The sequence below is a fragment of the Rhizopus delemar genome, genomic scaffold (genome assembly GCF_000149305.1).
Source record: "Rhizopus delemar RA 99-880 supercont3.25 genomic scaffold, whole genome shotgun sequence".
In the NCBI taxonomy this organism is placed as follows: Eukaryota; Fungi; Mucoromycota; class Mucoromycetes; order Mucorales; family Rhizopodaceae; genus Rhizopus; species Rhizopus delemar.
The window spans coordinates 161548-182798 of NW_027137850.1; the positions used below are offsets into that span (position 1 = coordinate 161548).

General features: G+C 35.2%; 9 protein-coding genes across 9 annotated transcripts; 6 read left to right on the forward strand and 3 right to left on the reverse strand.

Annotated features, from left to right (window-relative positions):
• Positions 1–354: 354 nt before the first annotated feature.
• Positions 355–2984, forward strand: RO3G_17083 (uncharacterized protein; the record flags this gene model as incomplete). Its single annotated transcript, XM_067671667.1, has 6 exons — positions 355–906; positions 1094–1150; positions 1205–1435; positions 1497–2558; positions 2728–2876; positions 2936–2984. The coding sequence occupies 6 exons, from the start codon at positions 355–357 to the stop codon at positions 2982–2984; spliced, it is 2100 nt and encodes a 699-aa protein (XP_067527672.1).
• An 802-nt stretch (positions 2985–3786) lies between these two features.
• On the forward strand, positions 3787–4952 carry RO3G_17084 (uncharacterized protein; the record flags this gene model as incomplete). Its single annotated transcript, XM_067671668.1, has 5 exons — positions 3787–3805; positions 3921–3981; positions 4036–4490; positions 4537–4619; positions 4668–4952. The coding sequence occupies 5 exons, from the start codon at positions 3787–3789 to the stop codon at positions 4950–4952; spliced, it is 903 nt and encodes a 300-aa protein (XP_067527673.1).
• A 350-nt stretch (positions 4953–5302) lies between these two features.
• RO3G_17085 (uncharacterized protein) lies at positions 5303–6090 on the reverse strand (the record flags this gene model as incomplete). The annotated part of the gene is made up of 4 exons (XM_067671669.1): positions 5303–5307; positions 5351–5576; positions 5643–5729; positions 5791–6090. 4 exons carry the CDS (start codon positions 6088–6090, stop codon positions 5303–5305), a joined length of 618 nt encoding a protein of 205 aa, XP_067527674.1.
• Positions 6091–6534: 444 nt separating this feature from the next.
• Positions 6535–8338, forward strand: RO3G_17086 (ATP synthase subunit alpha; the record flags this gene model as incomplete). Its single annotated transcript, XM_067671670.1, has 4 exons — positions 6535–6600; positions 6655–6882; positions 6934–7423; positions 7479–8338. The coding sequence occupies 4 exons, from the start codon at positions 6535–6537 to the stop codon at positions 8336–8338; spliced, it is 1644 nt and encodes a 547-aa protein (XP_067527675.1).
• A 321-nt stretch (positions 8339–8659) lies between these two features.
• Positions 8660–10498, reverse strand: RO3G_17087 (uncharacterized protein; the record flags this gene model as incomplete). Its single annotated transcript, XM_067671671.1, has 3 exons — positions 8660–9197; positions 9262–9621; positions 9729–10498. 3 exons carry the CDS (start codon positions 10496–10498, stop codon positions 8660–8662), a joined length of 1668 nt encoding a protein of 555 aa, XP_067527676.1.
• Positions 10499–12122: 1624 nt separating this feature from the next.
• Positions 12123–12647, forward strand: RO3G_17088 (uncharacterized protein; the record flags this gene model as incomplete). The annotated part of the gene is made up of 1 exon (XM_067671672.1): positions 12123–12647. One exon carries the CDS (start codon positions 12123–12125, stop codon positions 12645–12647), a length of 525 nt encoding a protein of 174 aa, XP_067527677.1.
• Positions 12648–13256: 609 nt separating this feature from the next.
• On the forward strand, positions 13257–14128 carry RO3G_17089 (proteasome subunit beta type-6; the record flags this gene model as incomplete). Its single annotated transcript, XM_067671673.1, has 5 exons — positions 13257–13289; positions 13342–13541; positions 13621–13805; positions 13855–13944; positions 14001–14128. 5 exons carry the CDS (start codon positions 13257–13259, stop codon positions 14126–14128), a joined length of 636 nt encoding a protein of 211 aa, XP_067527678.1.
• A 228-nt stretch (positions 14129–14356) lies between these two features.
• RO3G_17090 (uncharacterized protein) lies at positions 14357–17102 on the forward strand (the record flags this gene model as incomplete). Its single annotated transcript, XM_067671674.1, has 9 exons — positions 14357–15068; positions 15552–16001; positions 16058–16127; positions 16179–16276; positions 16334–16480; positions 16533–16676; positions 16737–16855; positions 16911–16998; positions 17083–17102. 9 exons carry the CDS (start codon positions 14357–14359, stop codon positions 17100–17102), a joined length of 1848 nt encoding a protein of 615 aa, XP_067527679.1.
• A 374-nt stretch (positions 17103–17476) lies between these two features.
• On the reverse strand, positions 17477–19190 carry RO3G_17091 (uncharacterized protein; the record flags this gene model as incomplete). The annotated part of the gene is made up of 8 exons (XM_067671675.1): positions 17477–17584; positions 17638–17862; positions 17932–17973; positions 18006–18121; positions 18340–18540; positions 18714–18788; positions 18852–19054; positions 19120–19190. 8 exons carry the CDS (start codon positions 19188–19190, stop codon positions 17477–17479), a joined length of 1041 nt encoding a protein of 346 aa, XP_067527680.1.
• Positions 19191–21251: the final 2061 nt, after the last annotated feature.

Genomic DNA, 21251 nt, shown 5'->3' on the forward strand with positions numbered 1-21251 from the left:
TTAAATATGCCTTTTGTTGAAGAGGATAAATGTATAAAAATGACGTGATGGTGTACAGCTTAGTTTATAAAACAAAAAGAAACTAGAACTTTATGAATCTATTTTTAATTTAATTGCCATTTGCTTTAAACACGAGTATTCCTCTAAAAAGAAACACAAAAGAATATTCAACAAAATAAGGGTCATCTTTTTATATAATTGGGACCTCTTCGTGTTCACATTCCGAAATTGGATAATCCACTACATGACAGAACTGTAATGTTGCACTAAAACAAGGAAAACCTTAATTCAACTTTTTAATTCTTTATTTTCCTTCTTTCTTCTTCTTCTCATTTGTTCCCTTTTCGCTAAACAATGACGGAAGCAGGTTCTACAGTAGTTAGCCGAACTTCCTCTGTTAAAAGAAAATCACTTCTTTCGGGACTGGGTATTAAACCCGGAACAACAGCAGAACCTCCTAAAGCAGGAGCACGTACTTCAACTGCGGCTACAAGCAAAGCCAAAACAGCAACATCAACAAACAAACCCCCTTCAGCAACTCGACCGAGCAAGACCCCTGCAAGTAAAGCGCCTACAGCAGTTAGAGCGAGTAAAACACCTGTACGAAAGACGCCTCCAACGGCCATCAAAACTGAACGTGTGACTCCGACTTCAAGTGCGGCCTCTTCACCAACAGTAGCCAAACGAAAATCAATCGTTCCTTCGGCCACTCCTTCTCCCAACAGAGCATCACCTCTTACACGTCGATCTTCTGTCAATCATCCGCCTGTCAATAGTACAAGTAATGCCGCCAAACGTATGTCAACGCCTGCTGGTTTGGCAGAATTCACTATTAAGGAAAAAGTGTCAGAACAAGAAGAATTACTGGAGCAAAAAGAAAAGGAGATTGAAAAATTAAAGCGAGAGGTAAAAGACTCAGTTGGATAGGGATGCATTTTGTACTCATGACAAGTAGAACGAACAACATGTATCATTACTTGAGCAAGAAGTAGAAAAGTTAAAAAAAGAGCTGGAAGCGGAAAAAGAAAAGGGTGTAAATTGGATAATACGAAATGATGCATCAAAGCAACTAACACAAGAGATATAAATGTAGGTATCCAAGGAAGAGACAGACCAGCAACTCGCTCAACTCAAGCAGGACACTATTCAGGTAGGATCAAAGTAGAAAATGAATCATGATTTATTAATAACAGCAACAAAAAAGGAAACAGAAAATAAACTAAAAACAGAGCATCAACAAGAAATGAGCAAGTTGTTGGAAGAACAAGAGAACAATTTGAGAGCAGAACATCAACAAAAGATTAACAAATTATTGGAAGAACAAGAAAAGAAGCTAGAATCAGAACTGTCAACATTAAAGGCTGAATGTGAACACATGATGGATGGTTTAAAGTTGAAAAATGATGAAACCATGCAACAGATGAATCTAGTAAAGGTAAAAGACATCTAATTTGAGTAAAAAGGCTGCTAATTTTTGGAGGAAAAAAAAAAAATAGACTGAAAATGATACACTTAAAAGCCAATTACAAAGAGAGCAAGAAGAACATAAGGGTGATAATGAACGCCATGCTTCCGAAATATCTAAACTCAATGACCAAATTGTGTTCCTGGATGAGAAAATTGCGTCCCTGGAGAGAGCACAAACCAACAGTTATTTGAGAAAAGTAGAAAATGATTTGAGTCAAGCTACGGCCGCTCTGGAGGAACACAGGCGACAATCCCAACAGCAACTTGAGGCAGTTGAAAGACGTCATCGAGATGAGATTCGACAATTACAAAGTGGAACAGATGATACAGCCATGGCTTGGCTAGAAAAGACGAGAGCAACTCAGCAAGAGGTCGACTCACTGCATGATGAATTACGCCGAAAAGAAGCGGTTCATAGTGAGGCGATCGAAACGCTTAGGGAGCAATATGAAGAAGAGCTGGATAAATTGAGAGAATCATGCGAAAAGAAGGAAACAGAGATCGAAGAAAGATCGGCTCAGATTGAGAGTCTGTTGGATCGGGTCGAGACTCTACAAAACTCGCTGGAGGCAGCCACCGTTCGCTTGGAGCATACCGCAAAGTCCTCACCTAGTTCTTCAAGTGATCGAGATGATATCAACAATGCAAACAAGGTGAACAGTATGGGCCATGAGGCTTGTATCAAACGGTGTGATGCACAACAAAAGGAGCTGAACGATTTAAAGGCGAAATTAGTAGAAGTCAAGGAAACACACGAAAGTCAGTTGAACCGGTTGGGTAAAGAAAAGGCGAATGCTATCCAAGAGCTTCGAAAAACGATTGCTCAGCTTGAAGAAAGACAAAAGCCAATGACACCGCCACCAAGTATCAACGAGGACAACCTGGCTCAAATTGCTGAACAGCACAAGAAGGAAATGAAGATGATGCATGATCAGTATCAGTTGGCAGTGGATAACAAGAATAGGGAATTGGAAGATTATGCCTACAGAGTAAAGGCACTAGTGGCATCAAAGCAAAAAGAAACAGAAAAGATGGACAATGAAAGGAGAGAAGAAGTAGAACGATATGAAAAGGAAATTGAAGGATACGAGGTGAGTTTATAGTTTTTTTTTATCTTTTATATATTCTTTTTTCTTTTATCTTCTTTTTCTCTTTTTATTTTTATTTCTATTATATTCCTTTTATATTGAGTGCCTTTTTAGTATTATACTCTTATGATTTGATGTGGTAATCTTTTTTATTTACTTTTTATTTAAAAAGATTAAAATGAAGGAACTAGAAAAAGAAATAAAGAAAAATCAAGAAAGGGCAAGCCATTGGGAAATGCTTCATAACAATGCTCAAGTACTCTTGGAAGATACAAGAAGAGGTTGTTTAGTTCATCGTGAAGAGAATGAACAGCTTTTAAAGTAATAAGAGCATAAACAAATCAACTAAAGCTAACTCATTCATAATTATTATCATTTAGACTTGTAAATCAGTTGCAAGGTGAAATACACAATGGAAACACAGCCTAATGTTATTTCCAATATAAAGCAAACAATGCCTTCTTTTTTGTCTCTCTTATAAAATAAAGATAGCTTTAAAAAGAAGAAATTCTATGCAAATACTTTCCTTTGGCTATGGTGAATGATATATTTTACCAGCAAGAAAAAGAAATCAGGGCATGATTTATTTTTTATCCATTAGTGATATGCTACAAGCAGGATGGAAGAATATGTGTATATGTAGCTATTATCCTATAAGCACACTTACAGTCTAAAATAGCCTCGTTAATCTTCATTATTTTATAATTATTTGACATTCACAATGTTAATTTACAATTAGTGTGAACATATCACCAAAAAAAAAAATCCTTATTGTTTCGCGTCAGCTACCACCTTTGCAATAATATATTCAAACTGCATGATTGCCGATCCTTTCACCGAAAGAGCTTTTATAAATTGAAAGGATAGTGTTTTATTAGTAATCTCTGAAGGTACTTGTAATGAGTGAGAAGGAAAGTATACATGCGCTTGTATTCGTTTTGGTGCATTTTACAATACTATTTTTGCAAATAGACTATCAATTTATATAAATAAAAAAAGCCTTTTTTTTACTTGACCAGTTTCTTGCATATAATAAACCAAATGATAAATTAATCAGGCTTGCTGAAAACTTGAAATAAAACAGTAGAAGCGGTCCAAGTTGCAGAAAATTGAGCTTCATTCTGGTGGTGCTTTAAAAATAACAGCCCACGCGTTTTCATTGGTTGAATCTAGTTTTTATTCTTTTGGCAGTTGTACTTTTTTCTTTCTTTTTTTTCTCTTCATCTATGAAATGTCGTTCTTGACTTCTTGTAATTTTCTTTTTGTTTATGATTTTCTTTATTTTGGATCCATTTAACTAAACTTGTATTTGCTTAGTATTCTTCTGGGTTGGTGTATTGGCCGTTGTACCTTACCTTTTATTAGTTGCTTATGGGGCCTATGGTTGCCCTGAACAAAACTTAAAAAAAAAGTACAATGCAAAGTGGTAAAGTACAAAAAGAAATCATACAATACAATCATATATTAAGAGCAATATTAGGTCTTTAGTTACTGGAGGCTCCTCTGGTATTGGTGCTGCTATTGTTCGTAAATTTGCTACTCAAGGATTAAACGTGGTAGTTGTTGCTTTAGATGATGCTATCTTGAAAGAATTCAAGGAAACGATTGTTAAGGAATTTCCTCGCGTTGAATTCCGATTTGTAGGCTGTGATCTTTCTGAAGCTACAGGCAACAGTTATTTGGAAGCTGTCAAGAAGGTCACCAGTGACATTGATATTCAAATTTTGTGTAACAATGCTGGCTTCATTACCACAGGTGGATATGCTGATGTTACCCTTCAAAAGGAAATGGCTAATTTCCATACGAATGTTACTGCTGGATTAGTCTTGACTCATCATTTTGTTGATGAAATGTTAAATAAGGGTTTAAAAGGTCTTGTTACCTTTACTTCTTCTAGTGCTGGATTTATTCCTAATCCAATGTCTGCCTTATACGGTAAGTAAAATGCAAAAAAGACAGCCCTGTTTAACCTTAAGAATAGCTTCTACTAAAATATTCTTGACAACGTTTGCTGCTTCTCTTGCTGCAGAATTGGCTGAAGCAGAAATTGATACTCTTGTTATTGTAATTATATTAATTATTGTCAATATGTCAACTCATTTCTTTTTCTAGCATCCTTCTCCTATTAATTCAGGATTTTATAAAAATGCTGGAAAGATGTCTGCTCTTTTGACTGCTCAAAAGTTCTCTTCTCCTCCATCTGTCATTGCTGATACTATTTGTCGCAATGCTGGCAAAATTGTTGTGGTCGATCAAGGACCTGTTACTGTTATTATGAAGATCTTGACAACTAAGGTTATGGATTGGAATGTGTTTACTGAAATTATGAAAATTGGACTTCGCTTTAATGGTGATTATAAAGCCATGAAGGTTTCTAGACCTCTTAAAAGAGAATAAAATATTTTTATTTTCATTAAATCTATCAATATTGAAATACAGGTGTATCCGTCTTTTCTAAAAGTGCTTTCCAATAAGTGGAAATATCAAAAGAAAAATTATATTTTCCTCCTAGACTCGTCTCTATTTGATTTGAATCAATGCAGTCTTCCATTCTGATAACATCTGGACTATTTGACTTTGAACTATCATCATTTATAAACTTGATCTTATTCCTTGTTACTGGGTCCATAAAAGGTGCAACCATTTTAAAGGTAGTTAAAAAGAACCATGGGGCTAAATGCAGTGTAAGCACATAATAAAATATGGAATCATGACTTGAATCTTACAATTTACAAAAAAAGCGACACCTAATCTCTCAGGATATTGATTACCAAAAATATCTATAAACTTTTTACATGTACTTGCACTTGGTGTACTAGCAATAGAAGATCCCTTAAAATCAACTACTATCGATACTTTCTCTACACCTGGTGGCATCAATCGAATACCTCTTTCTAAATTAAATACCACATGTTTAATTTGTCCATCGGAATCCTTGGAGTTTTCGTTTCTAGGCTTCATAATCCATAAAGGTTTACCCGTTTTATCATATCCATTATAATACATTTTGCCTGTTTCAGCCTAAACACAACATGTACATTTTAAAAACTAAATATTCAAGTCTTTTTTTTTTGTCTTCCGTTTTACCTCTGATCGAATTGATTCTGGGTCTATTTGGTCTGGTCTAAAGTCCCTTCTCCATTTGATAGAATTCTCCAACATTGTCTTGGCAGCCTACGAGAAAGAAAAACAACTTTCATTATCTTCCATGTCAGCTTGTCTTTCTTTCTATTACCTCCAAATCCCATTTTCTGGCTCTAAGGTAACGGTGCATAGTAGCTTCTGAAAGGAACGATCTTTCATTGGGGTAATATTCATCCTCTTTTGGCAACATAATAGACTCTGCATGTTCCATTAATGCTTGTGCCTTCTTTTTCTGTTCTTCATCAAGTGGAGGATTCAATACAGGTTCAAAAGATGTAGGCGGAGTAAGAACAGGTTCATGAGTCACCGGTCCAAGGTCTATAGTGGACTCGGCTGCTGACTTTATACTAGCCGTTGAGGAGGATGCTTTATTCGATTTGAATAAATTCATTTTTTTTTTTTAAAAAAAAAAAAGATAAAAAGAAAAAGAAACCATTCATTATGTGCGGGCCTGTATTTAAATGACGGGACATTTATCTAAAAATAGAAACCCTAATGCAGTCGTTAAACTCTTTTAATACTCTTTCCATGTTCTCTTATTCTCTTTCTTTTTGACATATCATTATATTAAAGCAACAAATGAGGCTACATGCTGTATTTATATACAAGAAATCAGTAGGATGCCATAATACGGAACAGCAAGTACAATTCAAAAAAGAAAAAAAAATTGTCGCGTATCAAACAAGAGCGTTACTTTGTCCCTGGAGAAACCATGTCTCCGAGATGAAGAACAGTCACAGTATTTTTTGTCGGGAAATCAATTGCAACACGCACCCCCAGCTTATTTTTTTTCATCTCCAACCCCTTCCTTTTTTTCTCAATTAAAACATTGGCCATGTTGAGAAACGCTACTCGTCTTGCACGCCCTACTTTGGCTGCTTTCGCCAAGTCTACTCCTGCTGTAAAAAGTTTAACAAAAAAAGATAAAAAAATGAATATTAATTCGTCAAATTAGCGTCTTAATCTTGGTGCTGCTTCTGCTGCTGTTAGAGCTTATGCCACTGCCAAGCCTTCTACTTCTGAAGTTTCTTCTATCCTCGAACAACGCATCTTGGGTTCCAGCTCCGAAGCCGATCTCCAAGAAACCGGCCGTGTCTTATCCATTGGTGATGGTATTGCTCGTGTTTATGGTTTGAAGAACTGTCAAGCTGAAGAAATGGTTGAGTTCTCTAGCGGTCTCAAGGTAACATATAAAATAAGAAGAACGTATCAGAATAATTTATAACGTATGTAGGGTATGGCTCTTAACTTGGAAGCTGATAACGTTGGTATTGTCGTTTTCGGTAACGATCGTTTGATTAAGGAAGGTGACACCGTCAAGCGTACTGGTGCTATTGTCGACGTTCCCGTCGGTCCTGGTGTTCTTGGCCGTGTTGTCGATGCTCTCGGTAACCCCATTGATGGTAAGGGTCCTCTTGAAACCGTTGGTCGTTCTCGTGTCCAAGTCAAGGCTCCCGGTATCTTGCCTCGTCACTCTGTCAACGAACCTATGCAAACTGGTATCAAGTCTGTTGACTCCATGGTTCCCATCGGTCGTGGTCAACGTGAATTGATTATTGGTGATCGTCAAACTGGTAAGACTGCTGTCGCTCTTGACACTATCTTGAACCAAAAGTACTGGAACAACGGCTCTGATGAAGCCAAGAAGTTGTACTGTATCTATGTTGCTGTCGGTCAAAAGCGTTCTACTGTTGCTCAACTTGTCAGAACTCTTGAAGAAAACGGTAAGGAAAGATGTTTAATGGAAATTGACTTGGATGATTCATACTTTTATAATAGATGCCATGAAGTACACCACTGTCGTTGCCGCCACTGCTTCTGAAGCCGCTCCCCTTCAATATCTTGCTCCTTTCTCTGGTGCCGCTTTCGGTGAATGGTTCCGTGACAATGGTCGCCACTCCTTGATCATCTATGACGATTTGTCCAAGCAAGCCGTTGCTTACCGTCAAATGTCCCTTTTGCTTCGTCGTCCTCCTGGTCGTGAAGCCTATCCTGGTGATGTCTTCTATCTTCACTCTCGTCTTTTGGAACGTGCTGCTAAGATGAACAAGAACTTTGGTTATGGTTCCATGACTGCTCTTCCCATCATTGAAACCCAAGGTGGTGATGTCTCTGCTTATATTCCTACCAACGTCATTTCCATTACTGATGGTCAAATTTTCTTGGAAGCCGAACTCTTCTTCAAGGGTATCCGTCCTGCCATTAACGTCGGTCTTTCCGTCTCTCGTGTCGGTTCCGCCGCTCAAACCAAGGCCATGAAGCAAGTTGCTGGTTCCATGAAGCTCTTCTTGGCCCAATACCGTGAAGTTGCCGCTTTCGCTCAATTCGGTTCTGATTTGGATGCCTCCACTCAATTCTTGTTGAACCGTGGTGCTCGTTTGACTGAATTGTTGAAGCAACCTCAATACACTCCTTTGTCTATCCAAGCTCAAGTTCCCATCATCTTTGCTGGTGTTAACGGTTTCCTCGATAAGGTCCCCGTTAATAAGGTTACTGAATGGGAAAAGGATTTTATTAGCCACGTCCACTCTCAACACACCGATGTCCTTGAAGAAATCCGTTCTAAGGGTGTCATCTCCAAGGAACTCGAAGCTAAGCTCCGTGACATTTGTGAAAACCACACCAAGGCTTTCTACTAAATTATACATAAATTTGTTTTAAAATAAAAAAGTAATATAAAGATGCGATTGTGCAAGACATTTTATCAAGAAAAAAAAAATTATAAAAATTTACATTTGCTTTTAAACTCTTGCAAAGTTCGTTTTCTAATGATCTCTTCAACAAACCTTTCATTGGAACTTACAGTTAAAGAAACTAGGTTGGGCCAATGAAAAAAAATTTTGGTCAATTTAAAATTGAATTGGGACACGATTGCCAAAAAAAAACTTGTCCAACTTACACTGTACAGAAGTATGAGAGAGTCATATCAATCACACGGAAAGCTGGCCACTGGGATCTAACTAACGCAAAAAGACATCAAGACGCTGATTTTTGTTTTTTGCAGCAAATAAAAATATATCCAGTATGTTATGAGCAGCCATGATATCACGATTCCATATGATATTGCAATTGTTTTGCTTACACTTCAATACCGTATGTACTCTTCGTTTTGATTTGGCGGTTACAACATTGTCTATGTTTCTAGTCTTGCATTTGTTGCAGATTTGACTTGTTAAGTATTCATCCACCATGCAAATATCAAGCTGCTTTCCACAATATTTTTTCAAAGCCTTCTTAATCATCCGTACAGGAGCAGATTTATTTCCACGGAGGCTGGAACCAAACATACCATCACCAAAAGCAATGATGGTTTTCTTGGATCTTTTTTCGTGATCAATGGGAGCAGAAGGATAGTATCTATTCTCTTTCTTGGTAGATGTTCTTACGCCTGTAGTTGCTTTTTCATCGTATTTGGCACTACCGTGAATGAAGCGCTTACAGATCTCATGAACACCTTTTTGTTTTCTAATGTAGCATTTGAACTTCAGCTTTGACGACCTACACAGATTTTTGCATGTTGCTCAAGTAAACAAGTAAAAAAAAAAATCATGTTTTTACTTACCAAAATTTTTCATTGTAGTAACTTGTAATATCGTCATATAAACTTAGTCTTTCTTTGCAAGCTTTTAAAAATTCTGCCATATTGGATGTCTTTAACGAGCTTAAATTAGAAATTTTCAAAAACTGAGCCTTGTGTTGTTCTTGATGCTTTTTTCGTATAGAATTCGCATCATTATAGCCACACAAATGATAGTACTCCTCCAAGCTTGTAGTCCTTTGTCTTCCGGATGTATCGACGGCAGTTACAAGTGTGGCAATACCAGGATCTACTCCCCAAATTTCACAGCCATTTTCAATATCTTCGAGGAAGTCCTCAGGCTGTTTTCCCAGTAGAGTGTCTATTTGTTTTTTCTTTCTCACTCTAGAAAAAAGGAAAGAAATCGAATACCCATCGGTATATATAACGTTTCTATGTATAACTTGATTAAATTAAGGCTCTTATTTTTCAATTCAACTAAGCTAACTTACTGAAATTGTTTTTTCCCCTCTGAAAGGCTTTTTCGAGTTCGAAATCCCATTTTGGAAAAGTTAAAAAGCCTATAGTAGAAGTTCGAAAGAGCCGATTTATCTTTAACACCTTTTGGGATATTTTCAATACCAGATTGCTTCAACAGTCGCCAGAAAGCTTGGGCATCTATTTGTATCGACTTCATCGCAAATGAGTATACAGGTAAGATGGAAAAAAAGCGATAGCCTCGCCGATCTGTGTATTTAGCAGGCGTGAATGTTCCATCTTCAATTCTAGACTGGATACTTGTAATAAATTTCAAAAGAGCAGGTAAATGGGGCTCAAGCTTCCCTAATTTTTTCCCAAGCACTAGTGGTATTTTTGAATTAATGCTTTGCAGTACTTGTTCCTGTAAAGACTTGAAGCTTCGTCTATTGAGTATTGAAGTAAACGTGAGCTCTTTTAACTTCCTATAAATGTAGGACTTGGAGGCAAAGGTGGCTGGTTTTTCTTCCATAATATTCACCTTCTCATTTATCTTTTGCTGAAGATAGAAAAGCCACTTGAAGAATTCATGAGGTTTGGAGTACAGGTCTTCCGCATCGCAGTTCATTGTCTGATATCGACTCCATAATGCATTCATCTTCTCTATGGTTTCTTCTAAACATTGATTTCTTTCTAAAGATGAGGGCCATGTTGATTGCTGTTTCTGCTTTAATGTATAAACATAGTGAGAGAGTGCTTTTCTTTGGGCTACTGATAATCCTTTGCAATAGAAGGGAGAAGACATATTTGAAAAAGCTTCCAGAAAAAAGCGGGTTGTTCTCCTTTCATGGTTTTCACATACATGGTTGCGTATGAGTACATCGTATTGTTTACACATAATAGACAGAACAGACGAATATCCAATACTCTTGAGGGATTGCAGTATTGTTTCATTGACTTGGCATTCGTTGCAAAATTCAACAAAGTAATCTTGACAGTATTTAGGGACTTTTTTGCCATTGCCAGTTACAACAGTGAAAATAGAATAGACAAGGGTATGATCAATAATTGGCACTTGTTCCCCTTTGTTTAAAATCTTCAAAAAAATATAGTTCATAAATAGTGAGCCTACGTGGATCGCTTTGGTTGTGTAGACCACTACTGAAGCAATCTTTTCAGAAACCCTTGTGTCCGTACATATATTTTTTAAGGAGAATTTGATTGCAAAAGTTTCCTTTTTCTCATCAGGATTGTGAGATGGCTCCTTTTGCTTCTTTTTTGGGCAAAGGTTGGATGATGATCTTGAGTGAGTATTCAATCCGCAAGAAGGACATGTCTTTTCTGTATTGCTTTTTGTTTTCATTCTAAAGTCCTGCAAAGCAAGTTGTTTATCTATTTTCTTCTGTATCTTTTTGGAGGTAGGAGGAAGAGCACTAGGAGCCTGTGAAGTAAAAGCCTGTGAAGTAGAAGCAACTGAAGTGGTCAGAGCAGATGTAACTGATATATTATCAGAATTGACTTCTTGAAAAAAGTAAGGACCATGATACCTCGCAATGTGTTATTTTGGTACTTACTCTTTAAAATCTTTCTTTTTGTTGACGAGCTCTTCGCGGGATCATTTTTATATCTTCGCTTCATTATCTATTATAAGCTTCAGAAAGAAAATAAATGTTTATAGATTTGTTCAAGTTCTGTTACTTTCTATTGAAATCCTTAATGACCAATGAAAAATTATTGATTAATTGCTTTGGAGCATCTCAAAACTATAGCTTGTGACGATCCAGCGTAATTACTAGTCATATGCTTTTCTTGACTATTTAATTAATAGACTGGCAGGTAATGTAGTTGGCTATATGGCTTATGTAATGTTATAAGATAATAAGCATTTTGCATAAAATTTATTCTACCCCATATTTTGTAATATACACAGTGGGGGCTAAGTAAATCTGTCCATTTTGAAGATGAATATTCATAACTTAAGCAATGGTTTCAGAAATTACTGCTTTGTCCGATTTCCATTTTCGCTTTTTCCAAAAAAAAGGTGAGTTAAACATTTTAAAATCAATTGTTATTTGTCCAAAAAAAAAAAACTAACATTCTGTCTCTCCTTTGTCCCATTTTCCCATCTGTATCCCATTTTCGCATTGGTGTCCCATTTTGGCAACCGTGTCCCAATTCAATTTTAAATTGACCAAAAATTTTTTTCATTGGCCCAACCTAGTTTCTTTAACTGTATATTTCCATAAAAAAAAAAAAAAATTCTTTAACTGTATAATTTTGCATCTTTATTATCAGCTGAACAGCAAGACCTTGAATTGGACAATGAAGAGCATCCAACTGAACCAAATATCAACTTTGACCCATTCATTCAACAGATGAGCTATGAAGATATCAATATAACAGCATTGAAGAATCGTCAATTAAAGACAATGTTTAGCTTCAACCCAAACTCACAAATCACTAATATAAGTCCTAACAACTGGAAAGCTTTTATCAATAGCCCTATGCACCATATTCCTAGGAATGTATGGTACAGACTTCTCCATAAGAAATTATCCACTCGCGCCAATTTGCATAGAATCATCCCAGCAAAGGTAGATGACGACTACTGCCAATTGTGCAAGCTACCAGAAACAGAGCAACATATGCTCTTTACTTGTATTCAAAAACAAGACTTGTGGAACGCAGCCTTCAAGAAATACTTGTCAAATCCTAAAGATCCCAACTGTAGCTCAATATTCGAGGATTTATCCACTCTTAGATTATCCAAGTATTACATCTTACACTATCATGACAAGTTTACAATCTATGGTTTTTTTGCTACAGTCATTCGATTCATTTGGAAAGCCCACTGGCAACAATTCTTTGAACAGACTCCTGTCGTGGATGAGATTGTCCTCAATCAAATCCAGAAGGAGCTATTGAAACTATCTGCTTACAATTCTCTATGCTAATTTCTTTTGTATTTTCGCGACAAGTCACTGTTTAATACACTTGTATCGCTCTTAATCCTTATACTCTTTGATGAGTTTTAATAAACATTAAAATTTTCATCCAAAAAAAAAAAAAAAAAAAAAAAAAAAATTCTTTAACTGTATAATGCTATTTGTAAAACATCAATAATCTCACTTTTGAAGATATTTGAAACTTTTTAGAACATGAAGCTACTAACAGCAATATATAAGTGTTGAAATTTCTATGTAGTAAATGGTATGATACAGTCTTCAAAACAACTAATTAAGATTAGAAACCAAGAAAGTATGCACAGCATTCACAAGCTCAACGTTTTGAGTATCAAAGATGAAGCTTTGAGAGCAATATACAAGCATATATTATATTCACCGGATGCATAATAGATGATTTATGAGGACTACCATCAATGGAAAACTTACGTTTATTACAGTGAGCGGTAATATCGTCATATTATAGCCAATCACGGATGCCTTTAACTGTCGATGTCATCTTTTCATATTAAGTTCAGACGCGTCAGCTTTGAATAAAATGCATTTCCTCAATTCATAGCTCCTTTTGCTTTTTACTAACCGAGCTTAATATAATATACAATGAGTCTTAAAAAAGGGGAAGTCAATCTCGGTGTATGTATTTGATTATAGAATTTAATCTCAAGCTCAATTAATCAATTAATAGACATCTATTATGGCAGTTGCTTATAAAGATGGCGTCATTCTTGGTGCTGATTCTCGTACAACAACAGGAGCATATATTGCCAACCGAGTAACAGACAAATTAACAAAAGTTCACGATAAAATATACTGTTGCCGATCTGGATCAGCTGCTGATACTCAAGCTATTGCTGACATTGTTCATTATTATCTCCAAATGTATAGGTATTTGCAGAGCAAAAAAAAACCCCCTTCAACCCAATAATTATCAGTATGAAACATTCAACCTTCAATAATAAAATAGTGTCAATGAAGATGAAGTGCCTACCGTCCGTACGGCAGGCGCTCTATTTCAAGAGCTGTGTTATCAAAATAAAGACCACTTAATGGCAGGTATTATTGTTGCTGGTTGGGATGAGAAAGATGGACCATCTGTATATAATGTACCTCTTGGCGGATCTCTACATAAAGCACCATTTGCTATTGGTGGTATGTTTACTACTATTTTACAACAAATCGAGTTAAAAATTGTGCATAGGTTCCGGATCTACATATATTTACGGTTATTGTGATGCAAAATATAAAGATGATATGAGCCGCGAAGAGTGCATAGAATTTGTTAAAAATTGTAAGACATCTCTACTACACAAGCATACTTTTGTCTAACTTATTTATTGTACATAGCTTTGGCATTAGCAATGTCACGTGATGGATCTTCAGGAGGTGTTATTCGTATGGCAGTCATTACGAAAGAAGGTGTAGAAAGATTGTTTGTTCCCGGAAATGAGTTGCCTGGTATGATTGACATTTGATTAGAAATTCGATTAGCTAACTTTCTGTAGTTCATTGGGAAGGTTAAAAACAAATTGTGTCTTCCTGAATAAATAAAAACCACATTTGTAAAATACGCCAAACGCGGTCATTCAGACTACAAGAATGGATTCATTATGCGCATAAGCCACTCTATGCGGCATATATCTTTGTTACAAATTATTCATGTGTACTTTAGTTTCTTTTTTAATTTTTTTCCCTTTAAAGTAATGTCACAACCTGCAAACATCCCACGCATTCGACTTATACTGAAGCAGCCGCCTACCGATTCATTTTCCAATTATGAAAATAAAATTGAATCAATTGAAAGCCAAGATGTTCGAACGGAGCATACAGCACCACCTGTCATACTCAATGAAGGTGACGATGATAAAGATGATAGATCATCTATAGAAGAAGAAAAAGAAATGAGACATAAAGGAAGACCTAGAGGAAGACCTAGAGGAAGACCTAGAGGAAGACCTAGAAAGAAATCAAGAGGAGAGAAAAATGAACACGCAATTAGGGTCGCTACTGTCCATAATCTAAAAAAAAAGCGTGGAAGACCGCGCAAAGATGAAAGCACTAATCCAAAATTGGGATCTCCAGCATCAAAAAGAGCTAAATCAGATGAAAGCATCGCAAATATGCATGGTGCTACAAAAAAACAAGGATTTTTTAACAAGAAAAACAAAGTTAACAGTACAGGACGCGTAACACAAAGATATATTGAAAGACGAGATCGACAAAGAAAATTACCATACAGCTCATCTGAAAGTAGCAATGAAGATGACAGTGGAACGGAAAGTCACAGCGATTCAGAAAGTGAAATTTCAAGTGAAAGCTCTAGCGAAACCGATAGTAATTTTGACAGCGGTAGCGAAGTTGCAAGTTTTGAATCTGAAACAGAAGCAGAGACCAGCGAAGGATCTTACAAGTCGCGTAAAAAGCCGCCCAAAAGATCTCGCCGAGAAATCATCATTGATAAGAATTTTACAAACGTTTCATTACAAAATATTATTAGAAGAAGAGATAAATACGGCAATAGTTCAGAAGCACCTAAATCTAAAAGAGTCATTACTCGATCAAATAGAAGACTAAATTATAGAGAATCAAGCGACGAGGAGACTCCATACGATAGCGACAGTAGCAGTGAAAATTCAGATGAAGAAAGAAGCAATGTACAGAGAAGGAAAAGAAGAGAACCACAAAGAGGGAATAAGCAGGCTATATCAAAAACAAACTCAAGCCCAAATCCAAACAAACAGACAGAGCTAAATACTGGACTAAAGGTCCGACGACGAAGGAAAAGAAGCTGCAGCGATACTAGTTCCAGTACCCTTCCTCTTATAAGTACGCCTTTTTAGTCGAGGTTTTACTTTAAATACATATGCATATATATCATTGACTGTTTTATATACATAGATGGAAAATACACACTATCACTCGCAATAGACGGCCATACTGAATTCGACACCTCGTTAATAGGAGGTTATGAAAACAACTTTCCCTGGTGTTGTGATTTTGAGCCGCATCGTCCTGGACAAGTTCAAACAGATGTAGCTGCACTCGCTGGGTTACATACTGTCTTATTTTTAGATGTTCGACAAGGGAGATATACTAAAAAGTATATACATTCTGAGAAACAAGAAATCTTTCACTGTATTGCTTGGACGACATTAATTGTAGATGAAGAATCTGACAGCTCTTCTGATGATGATGAAGAAACTTGCAATGTTTTAGCTGTAGCTGGAAGACTGGGGTCTATCAAGTTACTAAATCCATTACAGAATGAGTGCTATCGCTATCTTTTCGGACATCGAGACACTATCTTGAGGATGGTGTTTAGTGAATTTGAACCAAGATGGTTATTTAGTAAGAAGAAAAAGAATCTTCTCAAAATACATTCGTTTTTAATTTTCCGTTTGCAGGTGCTTCTGCTGATAAAACAGTACGTCTGTGGGATATTGGGTCACCAACAAGTGCGACAGATGATTCAATGTAAGATTAGTTTAATCCATTTATACCCAAATGTCTGAAATATCTTCACAGTTGCCTTGCAAAATTTGTATTACCTTCTTATGCTAAGGAACCTTCTGCGCTAAATGTATCATATGATCTATCTACCGTTCTAGTTGGCTGTTCCGATGGTAATTTAGTGCGCTATCAATTGACATCCGACCATTTGAAGAATTTTAGATCTATAGTTGAACAAAATAAAGATGAAAACGCTGCAATAATACAACCAACTTCTATTTACCCAGCAGGTGACGAATGGCATGAAGGTTGTGTAGATGATATGCATATCATTGGACAAGATAGCAACGAAAGAAGTCCTTTATACAACCATGTTGGTAAAGCAAGCAGGCCACATGCGCTATTTTTCTTACTAAACCCATCTTCTAGTTTCCCGAGGTGCTGCGGATATGGAAATTGTTGTTTGGAACTTAGCAAACAGCACATCTGAAGATATTGATATTTACAAATCACTAGATTGGCCAGAATCTGATGGCTGTACAGGTTTACGATTTAAAGTGATTGAAAAAAATGGTAAATGGCTGTCTACATTTTTAACGCTTCAATTTTTGGCTTATTAAATTGTATGAGTAGGTCAAAAAGTACTTATTGCAGGAGATTATAAAGGCAAAATTCGAATATTTAATATTGACGACGGTATAATGAGCAAAACCCTGCCGGATAACAGTAAAGAAGTAACCAAACCTATTAAAGTAAGATTTAATATATTAAGTAAAAATGACTGAATTGTTCATTTCATTTATTTAGATTCTTTCACATACAATATCAAACAGACTTATTCGAGATGTATCTTGCTCGGCAGATACACGCTCTATTATTGCTGTAGATATTGATAGTAATACCTTTGTATGGAGATGTACAGATACCAATTAGGAAAAACATTACTTTTTTTTCTTTTTTATATAAACTATTCACCTAGATTTCACCATTCGGACTTGATTGACTTCAGTACAATTATATTATGATCAAAAGACTTATAGTTCAATCCGATAATGGTTCTCAAACAAATAATTATTCTTTCAAAGAAAGATCAGAACAATGGAATTCTTTTTCAAGAGTGGTACCAATCCGTTGCTTGCTACCATCCTTTACAGCATAAATAACCATGCTGTACAACTAGAGTTAATATGCCCAGGTCGGGAACAAGTAATAACAACATAGTATAGAAGGTATTTGTCTTTGTTTCATAGTTTTCTTATAAAGACGTTTCACTACTAGAAAACAACTCATTATAAGATATAATTCATAGTAAGGGCAATCTTTTTTATTTTTTTTTTTGTTCTTTTTTTTTTGTTAAAAAAAAAGAGGATATTTTATGTACTTTCGTCCTCAGATGAAGTGTCTTCGATCTTGTATCTTTCTCCTTTTAGATTATATACTCGTATTGTTTTTACAAATGTGCTTTTGATTTCTCTAAACAACTATAGATAGAGTAAGTAAAAAAGTAATTGCTCGTGTGTATATGATATCTTACGTTATGTACAAAATTTGTTTCAACCATTTGGTCATATATATCACCATGTGTAATTATCCTATTTGTTTTTATTCTCCTTTTTGTGCTTTCTACTTCATCTTTTACTGTATTGTACATTCGTGTTTCAAAGTGAGTAAAGGTATGATATAGCTCGCCTTTTCTATAACATTCACTTCCCAAATAAAAAGTTACACCATCATTTAAGTCTGAATCGTCCGAAAAAAGCTTCAAAATACAAGTAGCTGGCTTGTTCGTTCTACACGCTTGGCATGATACCTCCAAATGACTGTTTACATGTCCTTGAAATTTCCAATTTGGATACACATCCATGCTTTCCTGTATCTTCACAGTTAGTATCATTTATTTACTTTCTTTTCTTCACCTGCCTTAAAACTGGCCAACCAAACATCACTTGTTACCATGGAATCCTTGTAACTTTGTACTCTTCGATGCACAGCTTTCTTTGCCAATTCAAACTTAGTTGCTATCAGAAAATGAAACTGCGTTTAGTAAAATATATATATACGTATATATCTATATATCTATATACTTGAATCAGTTTTGTTTGTTAATGATAACGCTACTAAATACTCGATATAAATTCTAAATTGACTTGACCATGACAATGCCCTGTTTCTACTAAATTCAGCTTTTATAGCAATAAATAAAAATAATGCTTATGTACTGAACATGTAAATATACCTGGTATATCTAATGTTTCATTATTATTGTTGACATTTATCATTTTTACACCATCAATAGTATCATCATCTACAACAAAGTCATAATTCTCTTCATATTCTTCTCTACTATCGTCATCATTGTCGTCGTCAGATAGCTGCGCATATTTTTCAATAGGGCCCTTTTCTTTAGTGTTATATAAATCAAGCCTTGATTTTCTATCTGGTTATCCATGGTTAAATTATATTGATTACAAAATTATTTCTAAATGCCTTTGAGCTTTTCAAGTGCTTTGGTGTATTTTGATACTTGTTTGCCGCGTGTTCGTTGCTGTAAAATATCTAATTGATTATGTATTACGTATCATTGCGTAGTAAACTTTATATTCCCATTACCTGACTTGTCAAGAAATGTCAGCTCTTCATCGTCTATTTCATCATCGTCTATTTCACGGCCATCAATGCCATTATCTAAATGTTATCTTTCAATTGTTAAAACTTTTAAGAAATCTGTTTTTCTTCTCTTCATTTCACCTGTTGTCTGTATTATATGTTTTGTCTTATGCATATCTTCTTCACTATCTTCTTCTTCAATTGCTATTTGTCTTTTTCTTTTATTATGTCGTATGGGTAAGAAATCTTCCTCCTCCTCCTCTTCTTGTATGTTGTTTTTTCCATTTTCATTTTCAAATGTTTCACTTCTTGCATTGTACTCAGGAAAAATTATTTGTTTTGACCTTTTTTTAGATGAAGAATGTCATTTTTAAGAATCATGTTTAAAAAGGATAGTACAAAGGCTAACCTGTGTTGTGTTTTTGGTTGCTTACTGAAATAATTTAACAATGTTTGTTGTCGACCTTGTTTTTGCGCCATGTTGAATAAGCCAAAAAAAACTGTATTTTTTTTTTTTTTTTTTTTTTTGTATAGCGCTTTTTAAATCCAGAGTGAGCACAGGATGTCTATATGTGATACTGTTAAACTAAATATTTTATTTATAGGCTTAAATGAGCACGGGGCGTTTCAAGACATCATAATTGCCCAAGCCAGATCAAACGAGATGTAAAAGAAGCTAAAAAATCCTTTATGAGAGCAAGGGCAAAAAAGGAAAAAGAATGTGAATAAGTAGTGAAGAAAAGACGTGTCATAGACATTAGTGTGAGGTCGGCTGACGAAGTTGGCGAATTTTTTTACGTGAAGTAGGTATTCAGGTTCATAAAAGATGGTACAAGCAGTTGAATGAACATGTTGGGTATTTATCCATAGAGTCTATACATGATCAAGAATATGTCCTGTACGGTACTTGTATGGTAGGGCAAGGCCATATGATGCTAAGCCGTCGAGGTCAATGAGGCCAGACCGGATAAAGTTAGCAACAGCATTGTAAATGGGAGTCCTGAATCGTCGTAGGGCGATGTTGTAGAACAGAGTCTGATCATAACGGACATTGAATAATCACAACCAAAAGAAGTATATTAAAATTGATAAAAGATAATAATTTAAACCTTTATTAAATAAAATATATTCTTCTTCTTTTTATATAAAACTATCACTATTAGATTCATTCTATAAAGTAAACATGAACACCAAATAAGTCATGATCTTTACTATACATCATTTCTGTAAATGAATAATAATGGATCAGGTACCTAGTCAACTTTGATCTGACTGGAGGCATTTCATATAAATATATCTTTCCTCTCAATGAAGACGGGACAATTCTCCCAGGTCAGTTAAAGAATAATAAGATCTATAAAACAACGAATTAAAAATTTTCATAATCGATTCAGTGATCATTCTTCAATCAAACATGTCAATTATTGGATTTACGCTCATAACTACTCATTTACCCGCCAACTGATAGAAGAATATAAGTAGTAGACTTTGTAATGATTTCTTTTTAACAATTAAGATTGCCTTAAATAAAGTTCAGTCTCAAAAAGTATTCTTTGGTTTATCTTTGTTATTACCTTTACCAGAACATAACAATGCCAATTCAATTTTCTACTTCTCCATATCAATTATATGAGTTCCTTCTCTACTTCTTTTTTTTTTTAGAAATGTTGCAATATATTTCTACCAACAAAAAAATATGTTTTGTAGTGTTGGATTATGCAGGTCTGACAACAAACCCAAATGATTTAAAGAAGTTTTTAGAGTAAGCTTTGAAAAATATGATTAAATCAAAGAAAATACTAAAAACTCCTTTTTGTTAAGGATACATAAGATTATAGTCACTTTATTTTAGTAAAAGGAATCGGATATGATCCTGAATAGTATGTTGACATAACTTTGGAATCATTTATAACATTATTCCCAACACAGATCAATAAAAGACTTTGATTAGATTTTTATATTAAGCTCTATTCATATTAACTTCACACAGTCAAATGTATGGCGTGGTTGTAATATAGTTTATTGATGATATGAGCATGTTGAATAAGGAATGACGATTACTTACCGGATCATCATTAATCATGTAAACATTTATCCTGACTGAGATATTATTATTAGCCGTAATATCCAATCACGGAACTAGAGGATTTTATATTCATCTGTACCGTCTCCTTAAATAGTCCTACATCCAGAGTTATCTGAAACCATCCCAATAGCATAATTGACAATACAAGCTAGGAACAGGCTAAACTAATAATTAGAAATAGTAATCATCTATTCTGTCGAATTGATCATAAATCTGTCCTAATTCTTTATCCGTATCATGTCTATAAATACTCTCACTTTTTACATGTAGAATTTATCATATTCAATCTTAGTTATCTAAACTTAATAAAGAGATACCAAGTTCTAACAGTATTTCTTTATCTTTGTTGTTATACTACTTTTACCTAAAACCCCCCTATCCTAAACAGGAGTACTTCATAGTATCACGAAAGCGGAGTGTTCGACATATGCTGGAAAGCACCCTAAATCAAGTTT